This window comes from Narcine bancroftii, chromosome 7 (genome assembly GCF_036971445.1).
Source record: "Narcine bancroftii isolate sNarBan1 chromosome 7, sNarBan1.hap1, whole genome shotgun sequence".
NCBI lineage: Eukaryota > Metazoa > Chordata > Chondrichthyes > Torpediniformes > Narcinidae > Narcine > Narcine bancroftii.
In genome coordinates, this window is record NC_091475.1 from 49,870,713 (window position 1) to 49,890,754 (window position 20,042).

General features: G+C 41.1%; 1 protein-coding gene and 1 long non-coding RNA gene across 6 annotated transcripts in view; one reads left to right on the forward strand and one right to left on the reverse strand.

Moving 5' to 3' along the window:
* The window catches only part of LOC138738903 (uncharacterized), a 216,517-nt gene that overhangs the window by 187,642 nt on the left and 8,833 nt on the right, over positions 1-20,042 (forward strand). Inside the window, exons 3-5 of the long non-coding RNA XR_011341850.1 lie at positions 6,937-7,037; positions 15,019-15,134; positions 15,511-15,820. This is a non-coding gene — a long non-coding RNA (uncharacterized lncRNA). The remainder of the gene's footprint in view (positions 1-6,936; positions 7,038-15,018; positions 15,135-15,510; positions 15,821-20,042) is intronic.
* Positions 1-20,042, reverse strand: part of LOC138738900 (glutamate receptor ionotropic, kainate 1) — a 477,930-nt gene that overhangs the window by 41,520 nt on the left and 416,368 nt on the right. For all 5 annotated transcript variants that reach the window (XM_069890070.1, XM_069890069.1, XM_069890066.1 and 2 more), the window contains exon 14: positions 15,013-15,238. In XM_069890070.1, coding sequence (XP_069746171.1) covers positions 15,013-15,238 — 226 coding nt within the window. The remainder of the gene's footprint in view (positions 1-15,012; positions 15,239-20,042) is intronic.

A 20,042-nucleotide genomic window follows, 5' to 3' on the forward strand; every position in this document is an offset into this window, starting at 1 on the left:
CCTCTGTGCCATACTATTTACTGTGTATGTCCTACCTTGGTTTGCTCTTCCAAAATGCATCACCTCACACCTGCATTAATTTCCAACTGCCCTTTGAAATTCTTCATCACTGTCCACTACTCCTCCTATCTTTGTGTCACCAGAAAACTTGCTAATCAATTTACCACATTATTATCAAGATCATTGAAATAGACAACAAGGGTCCCAACATAGATCCGTGAGGCACACCACTAATCACAGTCTGAGAAGCAATCATCCACTACCACTCTGTTTTCTCCCACACAGCCAATTTTGAATCCAGTTTACAACCCCTCCATGAATACCTAGGGTCTTAACCTTCTAAACTAACCTCCTATGTGGGACCTTGTCAAAGGCCTTACTAAAGTCCACAAAGATAACATCCACAGCCTTTTCTTCATCTACCTTCTTGGTAACTTCCTCAAAAAACTCAACAAGATTTGTTAAACATGACCTACCACACACAAAGTCATCCTTAATCAGCCTGTAGCTCTCCAAATACCTATATATCCTATGTCTCAGAAGTTCCAATAATTTACCTACTACAAGGTAAGTACACACATTTTGGGTCATACATCCCCTGTATCCCTGTTATATTTTTTTCAAATACAACATAATCTGTGGAAATTATATAGTTTTTCTTCATATTTTTAAAAAAGATTTTCAGTCCTATGTGTGGATGGATGCAAGTCGCATAGGTTGCAAATCGGGCCATTAGGCTCACTGACCTATAATTGGCTGGTTTATTTTTGAAGCTTTTTTTTAAACAAAGGGACAACATGAGCTACCCTCTAATCCTCTGGCACTTCATCCATGGCTAAAGACATTTTGAATATATCTGCCAGGGCCCCTGCAATTTCTACACTAGTCTCTCTCAGGGTCTGAGGGAATATCATATCCAGCCCAGGGGATTTATTTGCTGTAAGGCAGTAAGAACTGTCATGATAATGAATATGCATGATATGTATTAACCTGACCGGAAGTCAGATGGTATGCACTGGAGGTGGAAGGTGCAGGATGATGAAATAAGGGAAGCAAGAAAATAAAGACACTGAGATGTTCAACTGGTAAAGCATGTGGTGATGGTGTTATTAATTTCACATTTTGAGCCACAAAAGTGACATTGGCGACGAGGATAAACATTTTGGATTTTAAATGTGATAAACATTTTGGATTTTGAATCGGTGGCTTTGAGCTGGAAGGTTTTCCTCATGGCAGTCACAGGAGCTGAATTTCTAACACTTCGAGGTGTTCCTCATTTTGACCCGACGGCTGATGCAAGCACTGTGAGTGTGAAATGGAAGGCATGGCTGGAAGAATGGCTTGTAGGCCGAGAGTCGTGGCCTATTTCTCGATAGCAGTACGGCGGAACAGAAAGCGCAGCGGAGGGTGTTACTTCTCTTCACCGCAGGACCCACAGTTCGGGAAACTTTTAAGACGCTTTCGAATACTGGAAGGAAGGAGGAATACCAGAAAGCTGTAGATGCATTGAATGCACACTATGTGGTGACAACTGGCTGTTGGATGCAATTACGTGGTAGCTGATTTGGACAACCAGTTATTGGATCAAGTTGTGCAGCACTGCAGATCAGACAAACTCAGAAGGCGACTGCAGGAAAAAGCGGGTGAGTTGAAACTTACCTATGCTTTAACAATGGCTGCTGCATTAGAGGCTGTTGAGGGGCAATTTCATACCATGACACTGAAAGACAACTCAAGCCAGCCCAGTAAAGACAAAGTTGGTCAACAAGTAAATAGGCTCTCGCATAGCCATAGCCAGCCAAGAAATATGCCGACACTTGACTTGGAGTGTTACAGATGTGGAAAGAGAGGTCATTTTGGAAAAGACCCATGCTGCTCAGCAAAAGGCAAAGTTTGTAGAAACTGTGGAGGTAAGGACCACTTTGCAAAGACGTGCAAAAGCAAGTCAAATGCAAAGCAGAATGGGAAGAGTACAGCTTCTAAGGGCAAAGCTTGGGGGAAAGGAAAGTGTCCTGGAAAGAAAGGCACTATTCGCCATATAGAAGGTGACCCAGAAAGTGACGATGATGATGACAACCAGGATGGGTAGGTCGTGTCTCCAGAATGGAGGACCATCGCCTTCCCAAGATCGTGTTATATGGCGAGCTCTCCACTGGCCACCGAGACAGAGGTGCACCAAAGAAGAGGTACAAGGACTGCCTAAAGAAAGCTCTTGGTGCCTGCCACATTGACCACCGCCAGTGGGCTGATATCGCCTCAAACCATGCATCTTGGCCGCTCACAGTTCGGCGGGCAGCAACCTCCTTTGAAGAAGACCGCAGAGCCCACCTCACTGTCAAAAGACAAAGGAGGAAAAACCCAACACCCAACCCCAACCAACCAATTTTCCCTTGCAACCGCTGCAACCGTGTCTGCCTGTCCCGCATCGGACTTGTCAGCCACTAACGAGCCTGCAGCTGACGTGGACTTTACCCCTCCATAAATCTTCGTCCGCGAAGCCAAGCCAAAGAGGATGGGCAGAAATACTATCAGTTTACATTGAATGATGTACGTCATGAGAAGGTCCCAGTGATAATTGGTGGTGTGACAGTTCCGATCATTGTAGACTCAGGCAGTGACAGTAATGTAATTGACCGACATTTATGGGAGAAATTGAATAGAAAAAAGATCATTTGTACATCAAAGAAATGTTCAAAGAAACTGTATCCATACACAGCAACCAAGCCATTGCAGACCATTGGATGTTTCACTGCGACTGTTGAAGCTGGTGACAAGTACACCGAAGCAGAGTTTGTTGTCATAGATGAGAGGGGAGAACCATTGCTGAGTAGACGCACGGCACAAGACTTGGCAATACTTCATATTGGAGCTCGTGTCCATTCAGTTCAGTCATACGAGGATATGAAGCAAGAATTCCCCGCAGTTTTCCAGGGAGTAGGAAAGCTGAAAGGTCGACAGCTAAAGCTAGCAGTGGACAAAACGGTCAAACCCAAGGCGCAACCAGTGTGCAGAATTTCATTTGGACTTCGTGGGAAAGTCGAGGCCAAAATCAAAGAGTTGATCGAGCAAGACATTATTGAACCTGTAGAACATTCAACACAATGGGTCAGCCCAGTAGTGATCGTGCCCAAACCAAATGGTGACATAAGACTATGTGTTGATATGAGGATGGCCAATGAAGCTATAATTCGAGAACAACACCCCATACCAACAGTGGAGGAAGTACTTCAGGAGTTAATTATGAGTCAGGTGTTTTCAAAAATTGATTTGAAATGGGGCTATCATCATTTAGAGCTGGACCCAGAATCCAGGGACGTGACAACATTTGTGACTCACTGTGGATTGTACCGGTACAAGAGACTATCGTTCGGCATCAATGCAGCTCCTGAGATCTACCAGTATGAAATCCATCGAGTGATTCAAGGCATTCCTGGAGTCGCCAACATTTCTGATGACATCATAGTCCATGCAGCTACAAAGGAAGAGCATGACAGACGGTTGAGGTATGTGCTATCCAGACTACAGGGGGCAGGCCTTACCATGAATGGAGACAAGTGCCAGTTTGGTGTCTCAGAGATGGACTTCATGGGACACAGGCTTCCACGGGAAGGACTGAACCCAGCTGATGCCAAGGTGAAAGCTGTTGCAGATGCACGTGAACCCCAGAATGCAACGGGGATGAGGAGCTTCTTGGGATTGGTTAATTATTGCGCAAAGTTCATTGCTACACTGGCAGAACCACTGAGGAAACTAACCAGGAAAGGTGTACCATTTCAATTTGGCTCTGAGCAGAAGGAAGCATTCACAGCTCTGAAACAAAGTCTGACGAATGCCGATACTCTTGGGTATTATGATCCGGCTGCAACAATCAAAGTCATAGCGGATGCTAGTCCTGTTGGTTTAGGAGCCGTGTTGGTCCAGATGCGTGATGTGGGACCAAGAATCATTGCCTATGCCAGCAGATCTTTGACAGATGTGGAAAGGAGATATTCTCAGACAGAGAAAGAAGCACTCGGACTTGTATGGGCCTGCGAGAGATTCCATGCATATTTGTATGGCATTGAATTTGAACTCATCATGGACCATAAACTATTGGAGGTGATCTATGCCGCCAGGTCCAAACCGTGTGCCAGGATAGAACGATGGGTGCTCAGACTCCAACCGTACAAGTACAGAGTAGTTCACATTGCCAGGAAAGCAAACATTGCTGATCCGCTGTCCAGATTGTTGAAAGATGGATGCCCACAATCCAAGTCAGAATTGGGGACAGAAGCAGAGAGCTTTGTACGCTTCGTAGCTATTCAGTCGACACCAGAAGCTGTGACAACGAGGGAAGTCGAGAGAGAGTCCAAACATGACTCAGAACTCATGGAAGTTAGAGAATGTATCCAAAGTGGACAATGGGACAAGTGCATTCACAAGGCATATATTCCCATTAGAGACGAACTTTGTTGCATCGGGCAGTGTGTATTGAGGGGGTGTAGATTGGTGATACCACAGAGGTTGAGACCGAAGATCGTATCATTAGCTCATGAAGGACACCTAGGTATTGTTGGTACCAAGCAAAACCTCAGGAGTAAAGTATGGTGGCCAGGTTGTGATAAAGATGCAGAGAAATTCGTCAAAACCTGCCATGGGTGTCAACTCACAAGTAGGAGTAATCCTCCAGAGCCGATCCGGAGTATGCAACTCCCGACAGGACCGTGGATCGATGTAGCTGTTGATTTTCTCGGACCTTTACCAACTGGTGAGTCAATCATGGTAGTGGTGGACTACTACAGCAGATACTATGAGTACTCTGTGATGAGGTCAACGACCACTGAAAAAACAATACAAGCATTGGCAGAGATCTTCGCGAGATATGGATTGCCTGTTACGCTATACTCTGACAATGGTCCACAGTTCATTTCAGAGACATTTGCTGAATACATGAGGACCACAGGTATCCACCATCATAAAGTAACTCCTAAATGGCAGCAAGCCAATGGGAAGTTGAGAGACAAAATCAGTCCATCGAAAAACGATTACGGATTGCTCATGCAGAAGGACAGAACTGGAGAGAAGCATGTAGCTGTCTATCGGGCAATGCCTCATGCAACCACAGGAAAAAGTCCAGCAGAAGAACTTTTTGGGAGGAAAATCCGCACAAAAATGCCCGAAATAAAGGAAATCAGGGACGTCCAGGAGATGAGGGACCACGATGCTGAAAAGAAGGGAGCAGCAAAGCTGTATGCAGACTTGAGGCATGGGGCCAGGCACTCAGACATGCCTGGAGATAATGTTCTGGTGAGGCAAGAGAGTGGTGGTAAGCTAGACACACCTTATTATCATCAACCCTACACTATTGTATCCAGAAGCGGCAGTATGGTGACAGTCAAGTCTCCAACTGGAGTCCTGTACAAAAGAAACGTGTCTGGTGTCAAAAAGTACCAATCCAGAGCGACACCAAGTAAAGTGGTTGGAAGTCCAATACGAGATGCTCAACCTGAGGGACCAGATGATGTTCCAGAGGTAGTTACCAGCATTCCCGATGAAGTGGCCAGAGTACCAGAAACACCAGAGGCCGCAGCGAGCAGTGTTTCTGGTGCTGAGGGTGAACAACCAAGTTGCGACAGTAGCATTGCAGGAAGGCCGAGATGGGACAGGAAACCACCTAAGCGATATGAAGATTTTGTGCCATATTTCTAATCGTGCCCGCATTATCACGAAAGTGAAAGTTTGTGATAGTTGGAATGAGTTTCAATGAAGCGCAGTAATGCTACTCACCAAGGAAGAGAAATGATAATGGGAACATTTGGATAGTGATTTGATCAATACATCATAAAGTACATGTATGAGTGCTGTATGAATGGTGGCATTTTTGTTTAGTCGACTATTTGGTATTAAATGAAAAAAAAACAAAAGTATTGGAATTTAAACATGGGAGGTGTATAAATTTAAATGTTTACATTTTGCATATGAGGTAGCATTGTATTAGTATAATTACAGAAGAACAGTTGAGCTATTATATTACATTTGGTTATAACATGTTTATGTTACATTTTGTGAAGCGGGAATTTGAAGTTGTTTTTGTTTTGAATTTGAAGTTGTTTTGTGGGTTCAGAAGGCAGAAAAATGCTATTGATAGTGTTAAAGTGTTTACATTTAAACATAAAGATATAAAGTTTATTTCTGGTGAAAGGAGGGAAGTCATGATAATGAATATGCATGATATGTATTAACCTGACCGGAAGTCAGATGGTATGCACTGGAGGTGGAAGGTGCAGGATGATGAAATAAGGGAAGCAAGAAAATAAAGACACTGAAATGTTCAACTGGTAAAGCATGTGGTGATGGTGTTATTAATTTCACATTTCGGGCCACAAATGTGACAAGTACCTCCTCCTCTTTAATCGCCATATCTTCCTTGTTTCTCTTCCTTCCTAATGCACTATGCCAATTTCCTGAGTCAATACAGATGCAAAAAAACTATTTAAGATCTCCCCCATTTCGTGAGGCTCCACACATAGTTGACCACTCTGATCCTCTAGGGGACCAATTTTGTCCCTTATTACTCTTAATATACTTGCAGAAACCCTTTGGATTTACCTTCACATTATCTTCCAAAGTAACCTCATGTCTCCTTTTTGCTTTCCTAATTTCCTTCTTTAGTATTTTCTCTACTCTATAAGCACCTTATTTGCTCCCCGTTATACACCTTCTTAACCAGATCCATCAATATCCCTTAAAAACCAAGGTTCCCTATGCCTGTTATCTTTGCCTTTAATCCTAGTAAGAAACATACAAACTATGGACTCTCAAAATGTGTGAAGTAATTGCATATGTAATTCTGTGTCTGTGTTCTTGGAGTTGGATTTCTTGTATTGTTCTCAGTTGCTGTTGTTAAGGCTCTGATTCTTTTGGGTAAACTCTTTTCTCCTTTATCTTGTCTTCCAGGAAAATCAGGGCAGCCACTCTCACCGACTTTTACTTTAAAAGTTCCTCGAGAACTTCCACCATCAGTTCCTCTCACAAAGTACTTACTTTAAGAAATCAAGGTAAGGCTTCAGAGTTAACTTGCTTGAACTGCTGCTGGCCACACATGGAAATGATGCTTTAGAGTACATATTTTGTTTGCACCTTGCTGTAAATCAAATGCTGCAGTTTAATAGTGGACTGCAATCCCTTGGCCTGTTTTGCAGTACTCTTCAATTTAGCTCCTTGTCTGACTTCCAGCTTTGGGGCCTTGAATGTTGGGGATATGTAAAAACAGAGTTCAGGGGATTCAAAACACTTAAAGATTGAGAGAAGTGACAATGTGGATAAATCAAAAACAAAGACTGATGTGAAAACTCAGGCTTTTCAAGATTGAGCACTAAGTTGTGCTGTGGTCAAGGGAGGAATAAATGAATTCACACATCTTGTCTTCATCATTTTAACTCTTTACTTGCTCACTAATAATAGTTAAAAGTCATATTTTTGTATTGTTTTCCACAGACTAGAAATTGAAATGACCCTGTACACAGAACTCTGTTGATAATGATCAACAAATTAGCAATATTATATGACTATATATATCATAAATGGTGTAAATTTGTGATTAAATTCCATTTTCACTTCATGAAAATTCAGTTATAATGACCTAATGAATATAAATATTTAGGATTTCAATTTCAAATTGGCACAGTTAGCGCAACGCAGTTACAGCGCCAGTGGCCAAGCAAAAAGGTTCGAACCCAGCACTGTCTGAAAGGAGTTTGTACGTTCTCCCCATACATGCGTGGGATTTCCCTGGGGGTTCCAGTTTCCTCCCACTGCTCAAAATGTACCATGTGGGCCAAAAGGGCCTGTTACCATGCTGCATATCTACATTTAAAATAAATAAATAAACAGACTGACTCTTTCCATCAAAAGGTCTCTCTTTTCTGCCTCATTTCCACCAAGAAAATTGATTATTTTGACCTAAGAAATACTTGTCCTAACAATATGGATTTTTCTCTGCCCAAAATTAAATGTCATTACATTTGACATTTTGGAATAGGATTGGCGCAGTTTTTAAGTGACTGGAATATGGTTGGAGAATTGGACCATTAATTAGAGATACAAGTTTGATTCCTTCTGTAATAACCATCTGTTTAGATTCATGCTGTCAGGGTCAAAACTATTGCCAATAACACTAACAATGAAGCTAATAGTTCACCACTATCCTACAGAGATAAAACTTTGCCACCCTGCCCAAAATATTAGTCCAGACCCATCAATTAGTTCATTCTTTGCTTCCTTAATGTAAGGTTAATTATGGATGGACAGTGGTCACGCATTGCATTTCAGTGACTTCCTTGTCTCAAGAATGAATGAATAAATAAAAGTTACACATTTCATTGTTGGAAGAGAAGGTTATCATGAATTATGAATTATTTCATTAGCTTTGATTATTCTTTCAGTCACTAACAATATTAAAAATGTTCTACTCAGTTGCAGCTGCAATGAATTTTATTTTATATTTGTCAATATTAAGATAAAATTCCCAACAGAAATAGCAAAAGGCTGTAGACATCAGTAGAAACAAAATTAGCACTAGGAATTTACAGCTAATCAGGAAGGGAAGCCGCAACAACGCAAACCAGTCCTGATCGAGGGGTTAGCAGTGGAAAAGGTAAGAAACTCCAAATTCTTGAGTGTAAACATCTCTGAAGCCCTATCCTGGGCCATCATGTCAATGCAATCATGAAGAAGGCGGCTCGCCAGTTGCGATATTTTGTTAGGAGTTTGAGGAGATTTGGTACGTCACCAAAGACTCTTGCAAATTCTACACACGCATTCCGACTGGTTGCATCATCGTCTGGTATAGAGGGGCCAATACACCAGTCAGGAACAGACTACAGAGGGTAGACTCGGCCAGCCCCATCATGGACATTGGTCTTTATTCCATTAAAGACATTTTTAAGAGGTAGTGCCTCGAGAAAGCAGCTAGCTTCCATCATCAAAGACCCTCACTTTCCAAGCCATGTTCTTTTCTCGCTGCTACCATCAGGAAGGAGATACAGGAACCTGAAGACACACACTCATCATTACAAAAACAGCTTCTTTCCTCCGCCATCAGTTTTCTGAATAGACAATTAACCTATGGACACTATCTCACTTTTTCTCTTTTGCGCTAGTTATTTATTTTTTTAAATTTTGTGACACATGTTCATGACAATAAACCTGATTCGGATTTAAAAACAGCCATCACTATTTATGAATATTAATCCAATATTATTATCCTCAAGGGATTAATGCACTAAAAGCAATATTTATACAGCTTGGAAACAGGCTCTTAACCTCGAGATATCTCCCTGAACTAGTTCCATTTGCCTGCATTTCATCAATGGCCTTCCCAACCTTTTCTATACATGAACCTATCCAAATGTCTTAAATATTGTAATTATACTTAATTGGACAGCTCATTTCAAATATCTACCTATTTCATATGAAAAAAAATTCCCTTACCACCATGCTTTCAAGTTTTTCACGATCTTTTTTACTTAGCACCAATGCCTATTAGTTTTAGATTCCCCATTCTCGGAAAAAGACTGTGACCAGAACTCCACACAATATTCCTGCTGTTGTCTCACCAATGTCTGGTACTGCTGTAATGTACTCAAAGCCCCAACCAACAAAGGCAAGAATGAAACATACCTTCTTCATTGCCCTGTCCATATATGTCATCGCCTTCAGAGAATTATGGACTCATACCCAAAGGTCTCTCTTTTCTGCCTCACTCTCCAGGGTCCTGTCATGTATATCCTGCTCTAGTTAAACATCCTAAGATGTATCACTTCAAATGTCTGTGTAAAATTCCATCTGTTATTCTTTTATCACTTTCCCAGTTGATATAGCTGCTCTGTAATCTTAGTAATCTTCTTCACTGTTCACCACACCACCAACTTTCAGAAGCTTATTAATCATGATATCTACATTCATATCCAAACCATGAATATATATGACAAATAATAAGGGACCCTGCAGGACATCTCTGGTCTCAGGTCTTCAATCAAAAAAGCATCCTTCCTTGACCACCCACTGACTCTTTCCATCAAGCCAATTTTTTATCCAATTGGCTACCTCATCCTGAATCCCATGTGATTTCATCTTGCAGAACAACCTACAATTTTAAAAGCTTTGCTAATGTCCATGTGGACAATGCCTACCACCCTGCCCTTGTCAACCTCCTTGGTCAAACTGTGAGACACAATTTCCCGAAACACAAAGCCACACTGACCATAATGAGGTCTTGGTTATCTAAATGCATATCGATTTTGTCTCTCAGAATCCCCTCCAGTAACTTTCTCACCACTGACATAAGGCTCACCAGCCTTCAGATCCATGGAACAACATTAGCCACCTTCAAGTTATTTCAGCCATGACTAAGGAAGGCAAAAAAAATCTCTGCCAGGGTTTTTCCTTGCTTCTCACAATGTCCCAGCATATGCGTGTTGATTAATCCACTTTAATCTGCTTCAAGACTCCCACCACTTTCTTCACAATGTCAAAATGTTTCAGGACATCACTGCTCCCATTCCTGAATTCCCAAGCTTTCATGGCCTTCTCCACAGTAAATGCAGAACAGTGAATTTACTTTATTCCTTCACTGTATTTTTTTTTAAGAAACCGCACATCAATGACTTCGTTGATCCTGAAGGAAATCTATTTCCTGCTTAATTACTCCTTTACTCCTGATATACTTCTAGAATATCTCTTGGTTCTCCTTTCCCTTCTCTGCCAAGGATATCACCTTTTTGCTCCTTCAATTTCATTCCAAAGTAGATATTAATGTTTTCTTCAACTTTCTTTCATCCTGGAGCACCATATTGTACATTTTACTCTGGTGTAGAACAAATAATCCAGTTGATGATTTTAGAGAGGAATTGAGGCTATTGTGATCTTGAACTAATGATCTTATAATCCTTTTTACTTCAGGCTGAATGGATGAGCCAAAATGTGTAATTCCTTTATCTTGTTAGGTCGGTGTCCCATTGGTCTTCGCACAGTGTTGGATGCATCCCGAGATTGTTTGGTTTTCCACGGCCATCTTTGTTGTTGTGCGCATGCACAGTTCAAAGAGCATGCAACACTGTGTGTTCAGGTGTTGTGGTGCTGGGTGGAACATGCATAGTGTGTTTGGGTGTTGGAGTGCCAGCTGGAGCATGTACAGTGCGTTCGGGTGTTGGAGTGCTGGGTTGTGCATGCACGATAATGTATGACGTTTATCAAGAGCTTCAGATAGAATATTATAAACATGGAGCCAGAAAATGAATTGCTCATAACTTTAGTTGACCGTGATCATAAATGTAACTGGAAATTTATACAGATGTTATTTATGGGTATTTCATTTCAATGTTAAAGAAGATATTTTCGTGTTAAAATAAAGGATTAAAATACTCCTGGACTTGTATTGAAACTAAGCGTTCTAACGACTATTTATTGGATTAAAGTCGCTATATTAAAGTTTATTGTTTGGAACAGAAAATTGAAGGTTAGAAGATAGAAAAGAAACTCTCTATACTTTGGATTGATATTGAAAGCCAGTTGCAGGGAGCACGAGGAAGAGGAAGCATAGCAAGCTGAGAGAAAACCTCCCATCGACAAGCTCTCCTATCCATCCTACTCACCAACGTGCGCTCGTTGGACAACAAGATGGACTACAACCGTCTCAAGAGATCCGCACAGCATGAGTTCAGGGACTGCTGTGCTCTTGTCTTCACTGAAACGTGGCTTGGTGACAGAGTCCTGGACACTGGGCTCACTTTGTTTTGGGCTGACAGGAATGCTGCACTGTGTGGCAAAGCCCACGGCGGGGGACTGTGTGTTTATATCAATATGGAATGTTGCAAGGATGCCATGGTGGTCACCAGCCACTGTTGACTGCTCATGGAACTTGTTGCTGTCAAATGAAGACCATTCCATCTATCACAGGAATTCACCATGGTCCATCCCCTCAGTGCAAATGCCAAGGAAGCGCTCACTGAACTGTATGGGCCCATTTATGAACTACAGAACACACACACCCTGATGGTCTGCTCATCGCAGCTGGGGATTTGAACCATGCGAGCCTCAAGACAATGCTTCCAAAATTCCATCAGTATGTGGACTTTGCAACGAGAGGGGTGAACACACTGGACCTTGTGTACAAGAACATTCCTGATGCATTTCGGGCAGAGCTCCACCCCCACCTTGGGTACTCAGACCACATCTCTGTAATGCAAATTCCAGCATATAGACTGCTCGTCAGACGCTCCAGACCTGCCACAAAGCAGGAGTCATCTCTGACCTTCAGGACTACTTCAAGAGCACTGACTGGCACATGTTTAAGGAGGCAGAATGGGCAGGGATCGAGGAGTACATGGCATCAGAGATCAGCTATATTAGCAAGTGCGCTGATGACATCACCATGCCAAAGACCATCACTACATGCCACAACCAGAAGCCATGGATAACTGCAGAGGTGCGTGAGCTGTTGAGGAACTGCAACTTGGCCTTCAGAATGGCCAACGCAAGAGCCAAGCTGTCCAAGGCCATCAGGGAGGCAAAGAGGGCTCATGCCCAGAGGATTCAGTTACTTCTGGGACAACGGTGACACACAGCGCATGTGGGAGGGCATCTGTGCTATCACCAACCACAAACCAGCCACCTGTGCTGGGGATGCCTCCCTCCCAGATGCTTTGAATGACTTCTATGCTTGCTTCAAGGCAAAAATAACATGGTGGTGAAGGAAGAAAAAATTATATTGGTCAGGAACAATTAAAGATGTGTCAAAAGGATTTTGGTTGTAAAATGCGATGAGTTGTGGGAATAGCAAAAGGCTGTAAATAAGAAATGCACTTCTAAAGAAAAGAAAGCAGATCAATGTGAAAATAAATCAAAGGCATCTAAAATTATTTTCATCAGAAATAGATGGAAATGAAGTATTTTGAGAAGATGTTGCAAATTCTGCAGGTGATTATTCCTGTGTAATTGCAACAGAGGCAGGACTAAATCAACAGATACATTTGAATGTAGTTTGTGTAGCTCAGATATTACAGCAGATGAAGTTAATGAAAAAAATCTTGCAACATGCTGCAAAACTGATGAATGCAAAAAATTGTAATGATGGAATAAAAGAACATGGAACTGATAATTTGGTGCAATTGCATTCAGAGAACAAAACGTTGAAAACTAGCTTAGAAATATTAGATAATCATGAAAATCAAAGATTTTTTAACATTGTACTTGAAAACAAAACTGGATTTCAAAAGGATGTGTATGAATCCAATGATTCTTTAGTTTGAAAGTGACTAAAGGAAAGATTCAGAGAGCGGTTGGCAAGAATAAAGATTTAATTGTAAATTAAATTCACAAGGTCAGAAAGCACAAGTAAAGAATAACTGCTGAAGAAATGAATACAGTTATGAGGAAAGAGATTCATATTTTGAAAGAGAACAAATCATTGGTTAATAACACAAAACAGTTGACTACCGAAAACAAATAAGAATGTAACTTGAAGGATTGGTTATCAACAATGCAGAAAGAAAGAGAAATTGCATTTCAGCAAGATGAAGAAATAATGTCATTTGAATCTTATTTATGACCAACTGAGGAAAATAAAAAGTTGAGCAAATCTGTTCAGAAAAGGTTCAAGAGGCTCATTCATTAAAATTGAGAGGATCACATAATTTTTCCAAATTTGATGTTGAGTTCAAACTGACTTTATTTTGTTGTTTGCATCCTACACAGGTAACTATTGATCCAGAGTGGTGGTAAAGATCACTCTTTTTCAAGGCTATGTGCAGGTAACCTCTGGGTTTTTGAAGAAAAAAGATCTGTATAAAATTTGAATTTTACATGTTTTATTTGTGTTATTATGTAATTATTATTTAAGACATTACATCTGATTATAATAATTAAGGGTTGATATTGTAAGAGGCAAAATGTGTAATTCCTTAAATTACCTTGTTAGGTTGGCATCCCATTGATCCCTGCACAGTCATTGGAAGTGTCCGAATTTGTTTGGCTTTCTACGGCCATCTTTGTTGTTGTGTGTATACACGGTGTGTTTGGGTGTTGGGTTGAAGCATGGGCAGTAATATATGACACAAGTTGTGTGCTTCAGATAGAATATTATAAACATGGAGCAATAAAGAAGGGTGAGTGAAATACTCATTTTAGTTGACGGTGATCATGGCGAGCTCTCCACTGGCCACCGTGACAGAGGTGCACCAAAGAAGAGGTACAAGGACTGCCTAAAGAAATCTCTTGGTGCCTGCCACATTGACCACCGCCAGTGGGCTAATATTGCCTCAAACCGTGCATCTTGACCGCTCACAGTTCGGCGGGCAGCAACCTCCTTTGAAGAAGACCGCAGAGCCCACCTCACTGACAAAAGGCAAAGGAGGCAAAACCCAACACCCAACCCCAACCAACCAATTTTCCCCTGCAACCGTGTCTGCCTGTCCCGCATCGGACTTGTCAGCCACAATCGAGCCTGCAGCTGACGTGGACATTTACCCCCTCCATAAATCTTCGTCCGCGAAGCCAAGCCAAAGAAGATCATAAATGTTACTGGAAGTTTATACAGATGTTATTTATGGATATTTCATTTCAAGTTTGTGTTAAAATAAAGGATTAAAATACATTTGGAATTGTATTGAAACTAATTGAAAACGCATCACTAATAAGTTTTTCACTTAGCCTTCAAGCAGCTATTTATTGGATCGAAGTCGCTATACTGAATATAGCATCCCCTTTACTGGACTATCCGAATACCTTTTACAAGATGCAAAGTTTGAAACAGTACTACAAAATGAGAGTAGTTATTGTCTGGAATGAAAGCTTTTTATTTAAATCACCTGGTGCACCTTTCTGATCCCAGACCTACCCTATTTTGACCTATAACCACATATTGCAGTTTGGAATAGAGCAGATCTGTATGTTTTCCTGTGAGTCTTTAATAAAGACATTTTGAACTGTACTTTTTAATCAGAAAGTATTTGAAAGATTAGACCATTGTTTTACCTATAGGTGTTCCAACGCCATAACCTTTGGAGTCGATGAGCCCACCAATTTGCGTCAGGTTGCAGTTTCGCTGAGTCACATATTCGATGTTGGTCGACTCCATCAGAAGAGCATAGTCAGTGGTAAGAACACGCTGAATTCCCTCATCATTATTCTTCAACAAAGCAGTTTGCTTTCGACTGTTCATGAATGCCCACATTTTTTCATAGGTGGAAATTTTTGATTTCTGTAAAATGTAAAGTAGTGTTTATTTGACTGGCAATGTTTTCATAGTAAGAATTCCCTTTTTCCCCCATAACGTTTCAACAATATGCCTCAAAAGTGTATCAGATTCTCTGATCCACTTTCTTTTCATCAACCCCTAAGCTTTTCAGGTTTTATCGTGAATGACTGTTTCTTTATCAGCTCTGTTTTTTGGATTCAATTTAATTTGATATGTGTCTGTCAAATCAATCTGTCAGCTTCTGATAACTGTTCTTTTGGGTTTACTCCTGGTAGATCTGTTGATCACCTGGAACAGCAGCACCAGTGGTACAGAGGGAGGCTAACCGACCCAGTCATGCCAGACACCAAACAAATGCTTCTTCTACCACTCTGTGACAACTCAATTTCCAAGAACGCTGGAAATTTAAACAAGAGGACATAAAGTCCCTTGAGATAATGACTGATTCTCTACCTCAATGGTTTACATTCTTACTGGCTTGTCAGTTCCCCAAAGTCCAAAAATCTTTTATTCTCAGCATCAAATGTTTGAACAACTGACCATCTATAGCAGTGGGATATAGAAATATTGAGATTCACAAGCAAGGTAAATTTTACATCTCTCTTGTCAATCCTTCAAAGAATTTTCAATGTAATTTATTTTCAACTCTATTGAGTATAGATCAACATCTTCAATCTTTCCTTGTTCAAGAATCAATCAAAATAACTTATGTTTCATCGATTCCACATAATTATGGCCTTCCTTGTGCAGGGAAAGGAAAGTTTATTTAACAACCCCATGGCATGCCACATTAAGGTCAAAGTAGTATTTCTGAAGCAGATACTGTGTTAGGATACTGGCAGCCAATTTGGGTACGTATATGTTGCACAATTAGCATTGTTGAGCAGTTAATCTATTTTTATTTTGTCATCCCTGAACAGGACTTGGATTCAGTGTTACTAGAGAGCCTTAGCTGACAATTAAACTAAAGTCCTTAGTGTCATAAATACAGGACATTTATTTTCTAATCTTTTAAATGTAAATATAACAAATTACAATAATGATTCGTTGATATGAAATTTGAGATCCCAGTTCTGAATGATCTTGCTATAAAAATGTTATTTTATTATCACCTGATTGCACAAGTATAACACAATGAAACAGTGTTCTCTGGTCCTCAATGCAAAACATGCAAACATACTGATAGTCAAAACACACATACAAATGATTCATACACACACAAATAAATATTGTTAAATAAATAGTAGTGTGGCGGCCCGCAATTGCGGAAATTGAGCTTGCACATCAAGTGGTAGCAGACATGGACAGATATCGTAAAGTGACTCCCAGGACAACGAACCAGCGGGGGTAGAAACTGGGGCAGCATCAGCCCTAAAATGGCGTTGGTCAAGCTGCCCAGCTAACTCAGTAGAAACAGGCTGGGGAAGAAGGGTATCCGTATGCATGGATGTTCCCGCCCGCTATTGTATGGCTGACTCAGTCAATCAGCAAAAACAGCGGGAACTTGAACAGTATAAAAACAGCCTTTCTAGCCCTAATAAAGAAGAGTGAGCTCAACCTGCCATAGTGTGTGTGTGTGTTTCTTTGTAGCGGTCGGCTACAGTAGAATCTCGGAGGATTTGAATAAGCAGTTCATCAGTCATCAACAGTCTCACTGCCTGTGGGAAGAAGCTGTTTCTCAGCCTGGTGGTTCTGGCGCTGATACTCCTGTATCTCTTTCATATCGGGGTAGCGGGAAGATGCTGCAAGTGGGGTAGTAATGATCCTCCCTGATTTTGTGATCCCTCTTTAGATAACGATCCCAGTAAATTACATCAATGGCAGAGAGCACAGTCATGCCGGGGTGGGGGGGGGGGAGCATTCGCAGGCATGGCGCCATCCTTACGAGGTGCTGTGCTCACATACTCAGTAATTCCCCCAACTGAGGTCTTTTGCCCGCCCCCAACCACGCACAGTGACGTGCCCACCTGCAGGCCAATCCTTCAGCATAAAATACACAAAACCTTTTTCATTGATGTATATTTTTAATATTAAAACTTACTTGTTCTCTAAATGAAATACAAACAGAAATAGGAAAAGCTCATGACATCAAAAGGGAAGCTGCATTGTAAAGCGTGCAACACGCATGTGCACATGATGTCCTACCATGGCGCCACATTTAAACCTGAATAAAGTGTGCTTACTCTTCCCCCCCTTGTCCCGGCTTCATCAAGAAGAGTGGCCTTCCAGGCAGGAGCAAGGATCGTAGTGGGGACCGGCAATGGCTGATGCTACTGTGCTGTTTTGGGTTTGTTCCAACAACCGAAAAAACCCAAACCACAAACAACGTCTAATCCCAAGCATTATGGATATGGGTGAATGTTCTGCAATAAACTTGAACTAAAAGGAAAAGGCTAGTAGGGGAGAGGAAGTTGTGAGAGGCTGGTGGGTTATTGCTAGATTCAGAAAACAAAGAATATGAGACAGGGACGGAGGATGGATGACTGGAACTAGATAAGGGAGGGTTGATGAATCACAAATATAAGTAATGGGTTAAAGTAGAAAAAGTGAACAAGGGAGAGAGAACCTTGGTGGACTGGTAGAAGCAGGACATTACACAAAGTGTGTGGGTTACCTGAAATTGGTATAACACAGTACGCTATATGAGAACCCCAAAATGCAGTAAAATCTCAGCACACATTTCTTATCTCTGCTGGGATTTTGTTTGAAGGCCGAAAGAACAAATAATAAAATTGAAGGGACAGAACTTAACTGATCTGTAATATTGTAAAATATTCAGATCATGGTTATTTTTAACAAATGACCTATCATGGACTCACAACATCTCCTCACTTGTCAGGAAGGTGCAACAGCAACTGTAGTTCCTGAGAAGACTGAAACAGGCAAAGCTACTGGCCACCATTTTGACAACCTTCTACAGGAGTACTATCAATTTCACCTAAGCCTGTTCTTTCATCATATAGAACATTACAGAACAACACTGGCCCTTTAGCCCACAATGTTGTGTTAACTCATATCTACCTACAAAAAAAACCAACCCTCCCAACTTCATAATCATTTATTTTCCCATGTGTCTAAGAGTCTCTTAACTACCCCCATTAATCCAGCCTCCATCACCTCCCATGGCAAGGTATTCCAGGCACCCATAACTCTCTGTGTGTAAAAAAAAATCTCTGATAGTTCCTCTAAACTTTTCTCCCTTCACTTTGTATCGATATCCTCTGGTGTTTGCTACTCCCACCCTGGGTAAAGGTGCTAACATCTACCTTATCTATGCCTCTCATAATCTTGTAGACCTTTATTTGCTTTTTTTTTACCTTCTCATAATACCCTTCAATCAATTGCGAGCATCTTCTTCTCAGGCAGTGAAGTGGGTCCAACTGGTGGCTTAATGCTACTCTATCAAGGGCATGAAAAGTAGAACAATAAATGCCAATCTTCCCAAAAACACATCCACATGACAATAGAAGAAAATATTCTCTCACCTGAAAGGAACAAATTGTCTTCAAAAGTTCTCTCTAAACCACCCTATTCCTGTTCAAATGAAACAATTTTCTTTGATTTGCTTTTTACTTTCATTTTGCCCTGACTGCCCACCAAAAACTTGCCCCACACAGCTGCATGAATCCAGTTCATGTATTTGAAGACTTAATGAGACCACATTTGTCTCTTCTCACCTAAATTCTTCAGTTTTGATCCTGACATGCTTCTCATGTGAATTAAAGGAATTTCCTCATTTACATTTCAATATTCCTTCTGTTAATGGAGCCGATATATCATTTGCAGCTGCTGGAATCTGAAGCTAAACAATCTCTGCTGGAGGAAGTCAGCAGGTTGAGCAGCATCAGTGAGAGATATTTAGCAAAACTTGTTAAAGGACTTCAGCTCCAAATGTCAACCATTCTTTGTATCCCACAAATGCTGCTTGACCCATTGAGTTCCTCCTTTGTTCCTTTAAAACCATCTCCCTTTTTTCTGATCGGCTGATGTAGCCATAAAGTTCCCCTTTTAAACTTTCCTATTTTCAATTCTATCTGTCACCTATCTGGGTGTTGGAGAGGACAGAAACTGATTGCCTTTTGCCCATAGGCTCAACAAGTATGGAGTAAAGGGCCGACAGAAATTCAAATATGTTCTACTTAAGCAATCAATTACAAAAATAACCTCTATTTTTGTAGTGCCTTCCACACAGTTGCTTGCAAGGTGGGCATACAGGAGAAGAAGGAAAATAAGGAACTGAACACATACTCAGAGCAACAGAATGAAATAAGAATGAGCACTTCAAGATAAACATACTCCATATAAATTAATTGTGTTTGAACAAAGAGATAATATTGAGAAGGCTTTAGGTAGTCAGGAGTGAGCCAAAAAATAAAATAGATTTCTGAAAGCATCCAGAATAAAGCTGAGGGAATCCAGAATCAGGATTTATTGTCATGAGCAAGTCGTGAAATTCATTTTTTTGCAGCAGCGACATTGAGCAAACACTCAGATTATATCCATCTTACAACATTACTATATGACAAAATAGTAGTGCACAAAAAGTAAGGCAGTGTCTTTGGTTCATCAATGGTTCAGAAATCGATTGGCAGCGGGGAAGAAGCTGTCTTTGTGCCATTGTACTCGTCTTTAGGCTCCTGTGCCTTTTCCCCAGTGGTAGCAGAGTGAAGAGGGCGTAGCCTGGGTGATAGGGTTTTTTGAGGATAGGGGCTGCATTTTTAAGACACCACCTCATACAGATGTCCTCGATGGGGTGAAGTCTGGTGCTTGTGATGTCGAAGGCCAAGAATAACAACCCCCTGGATTT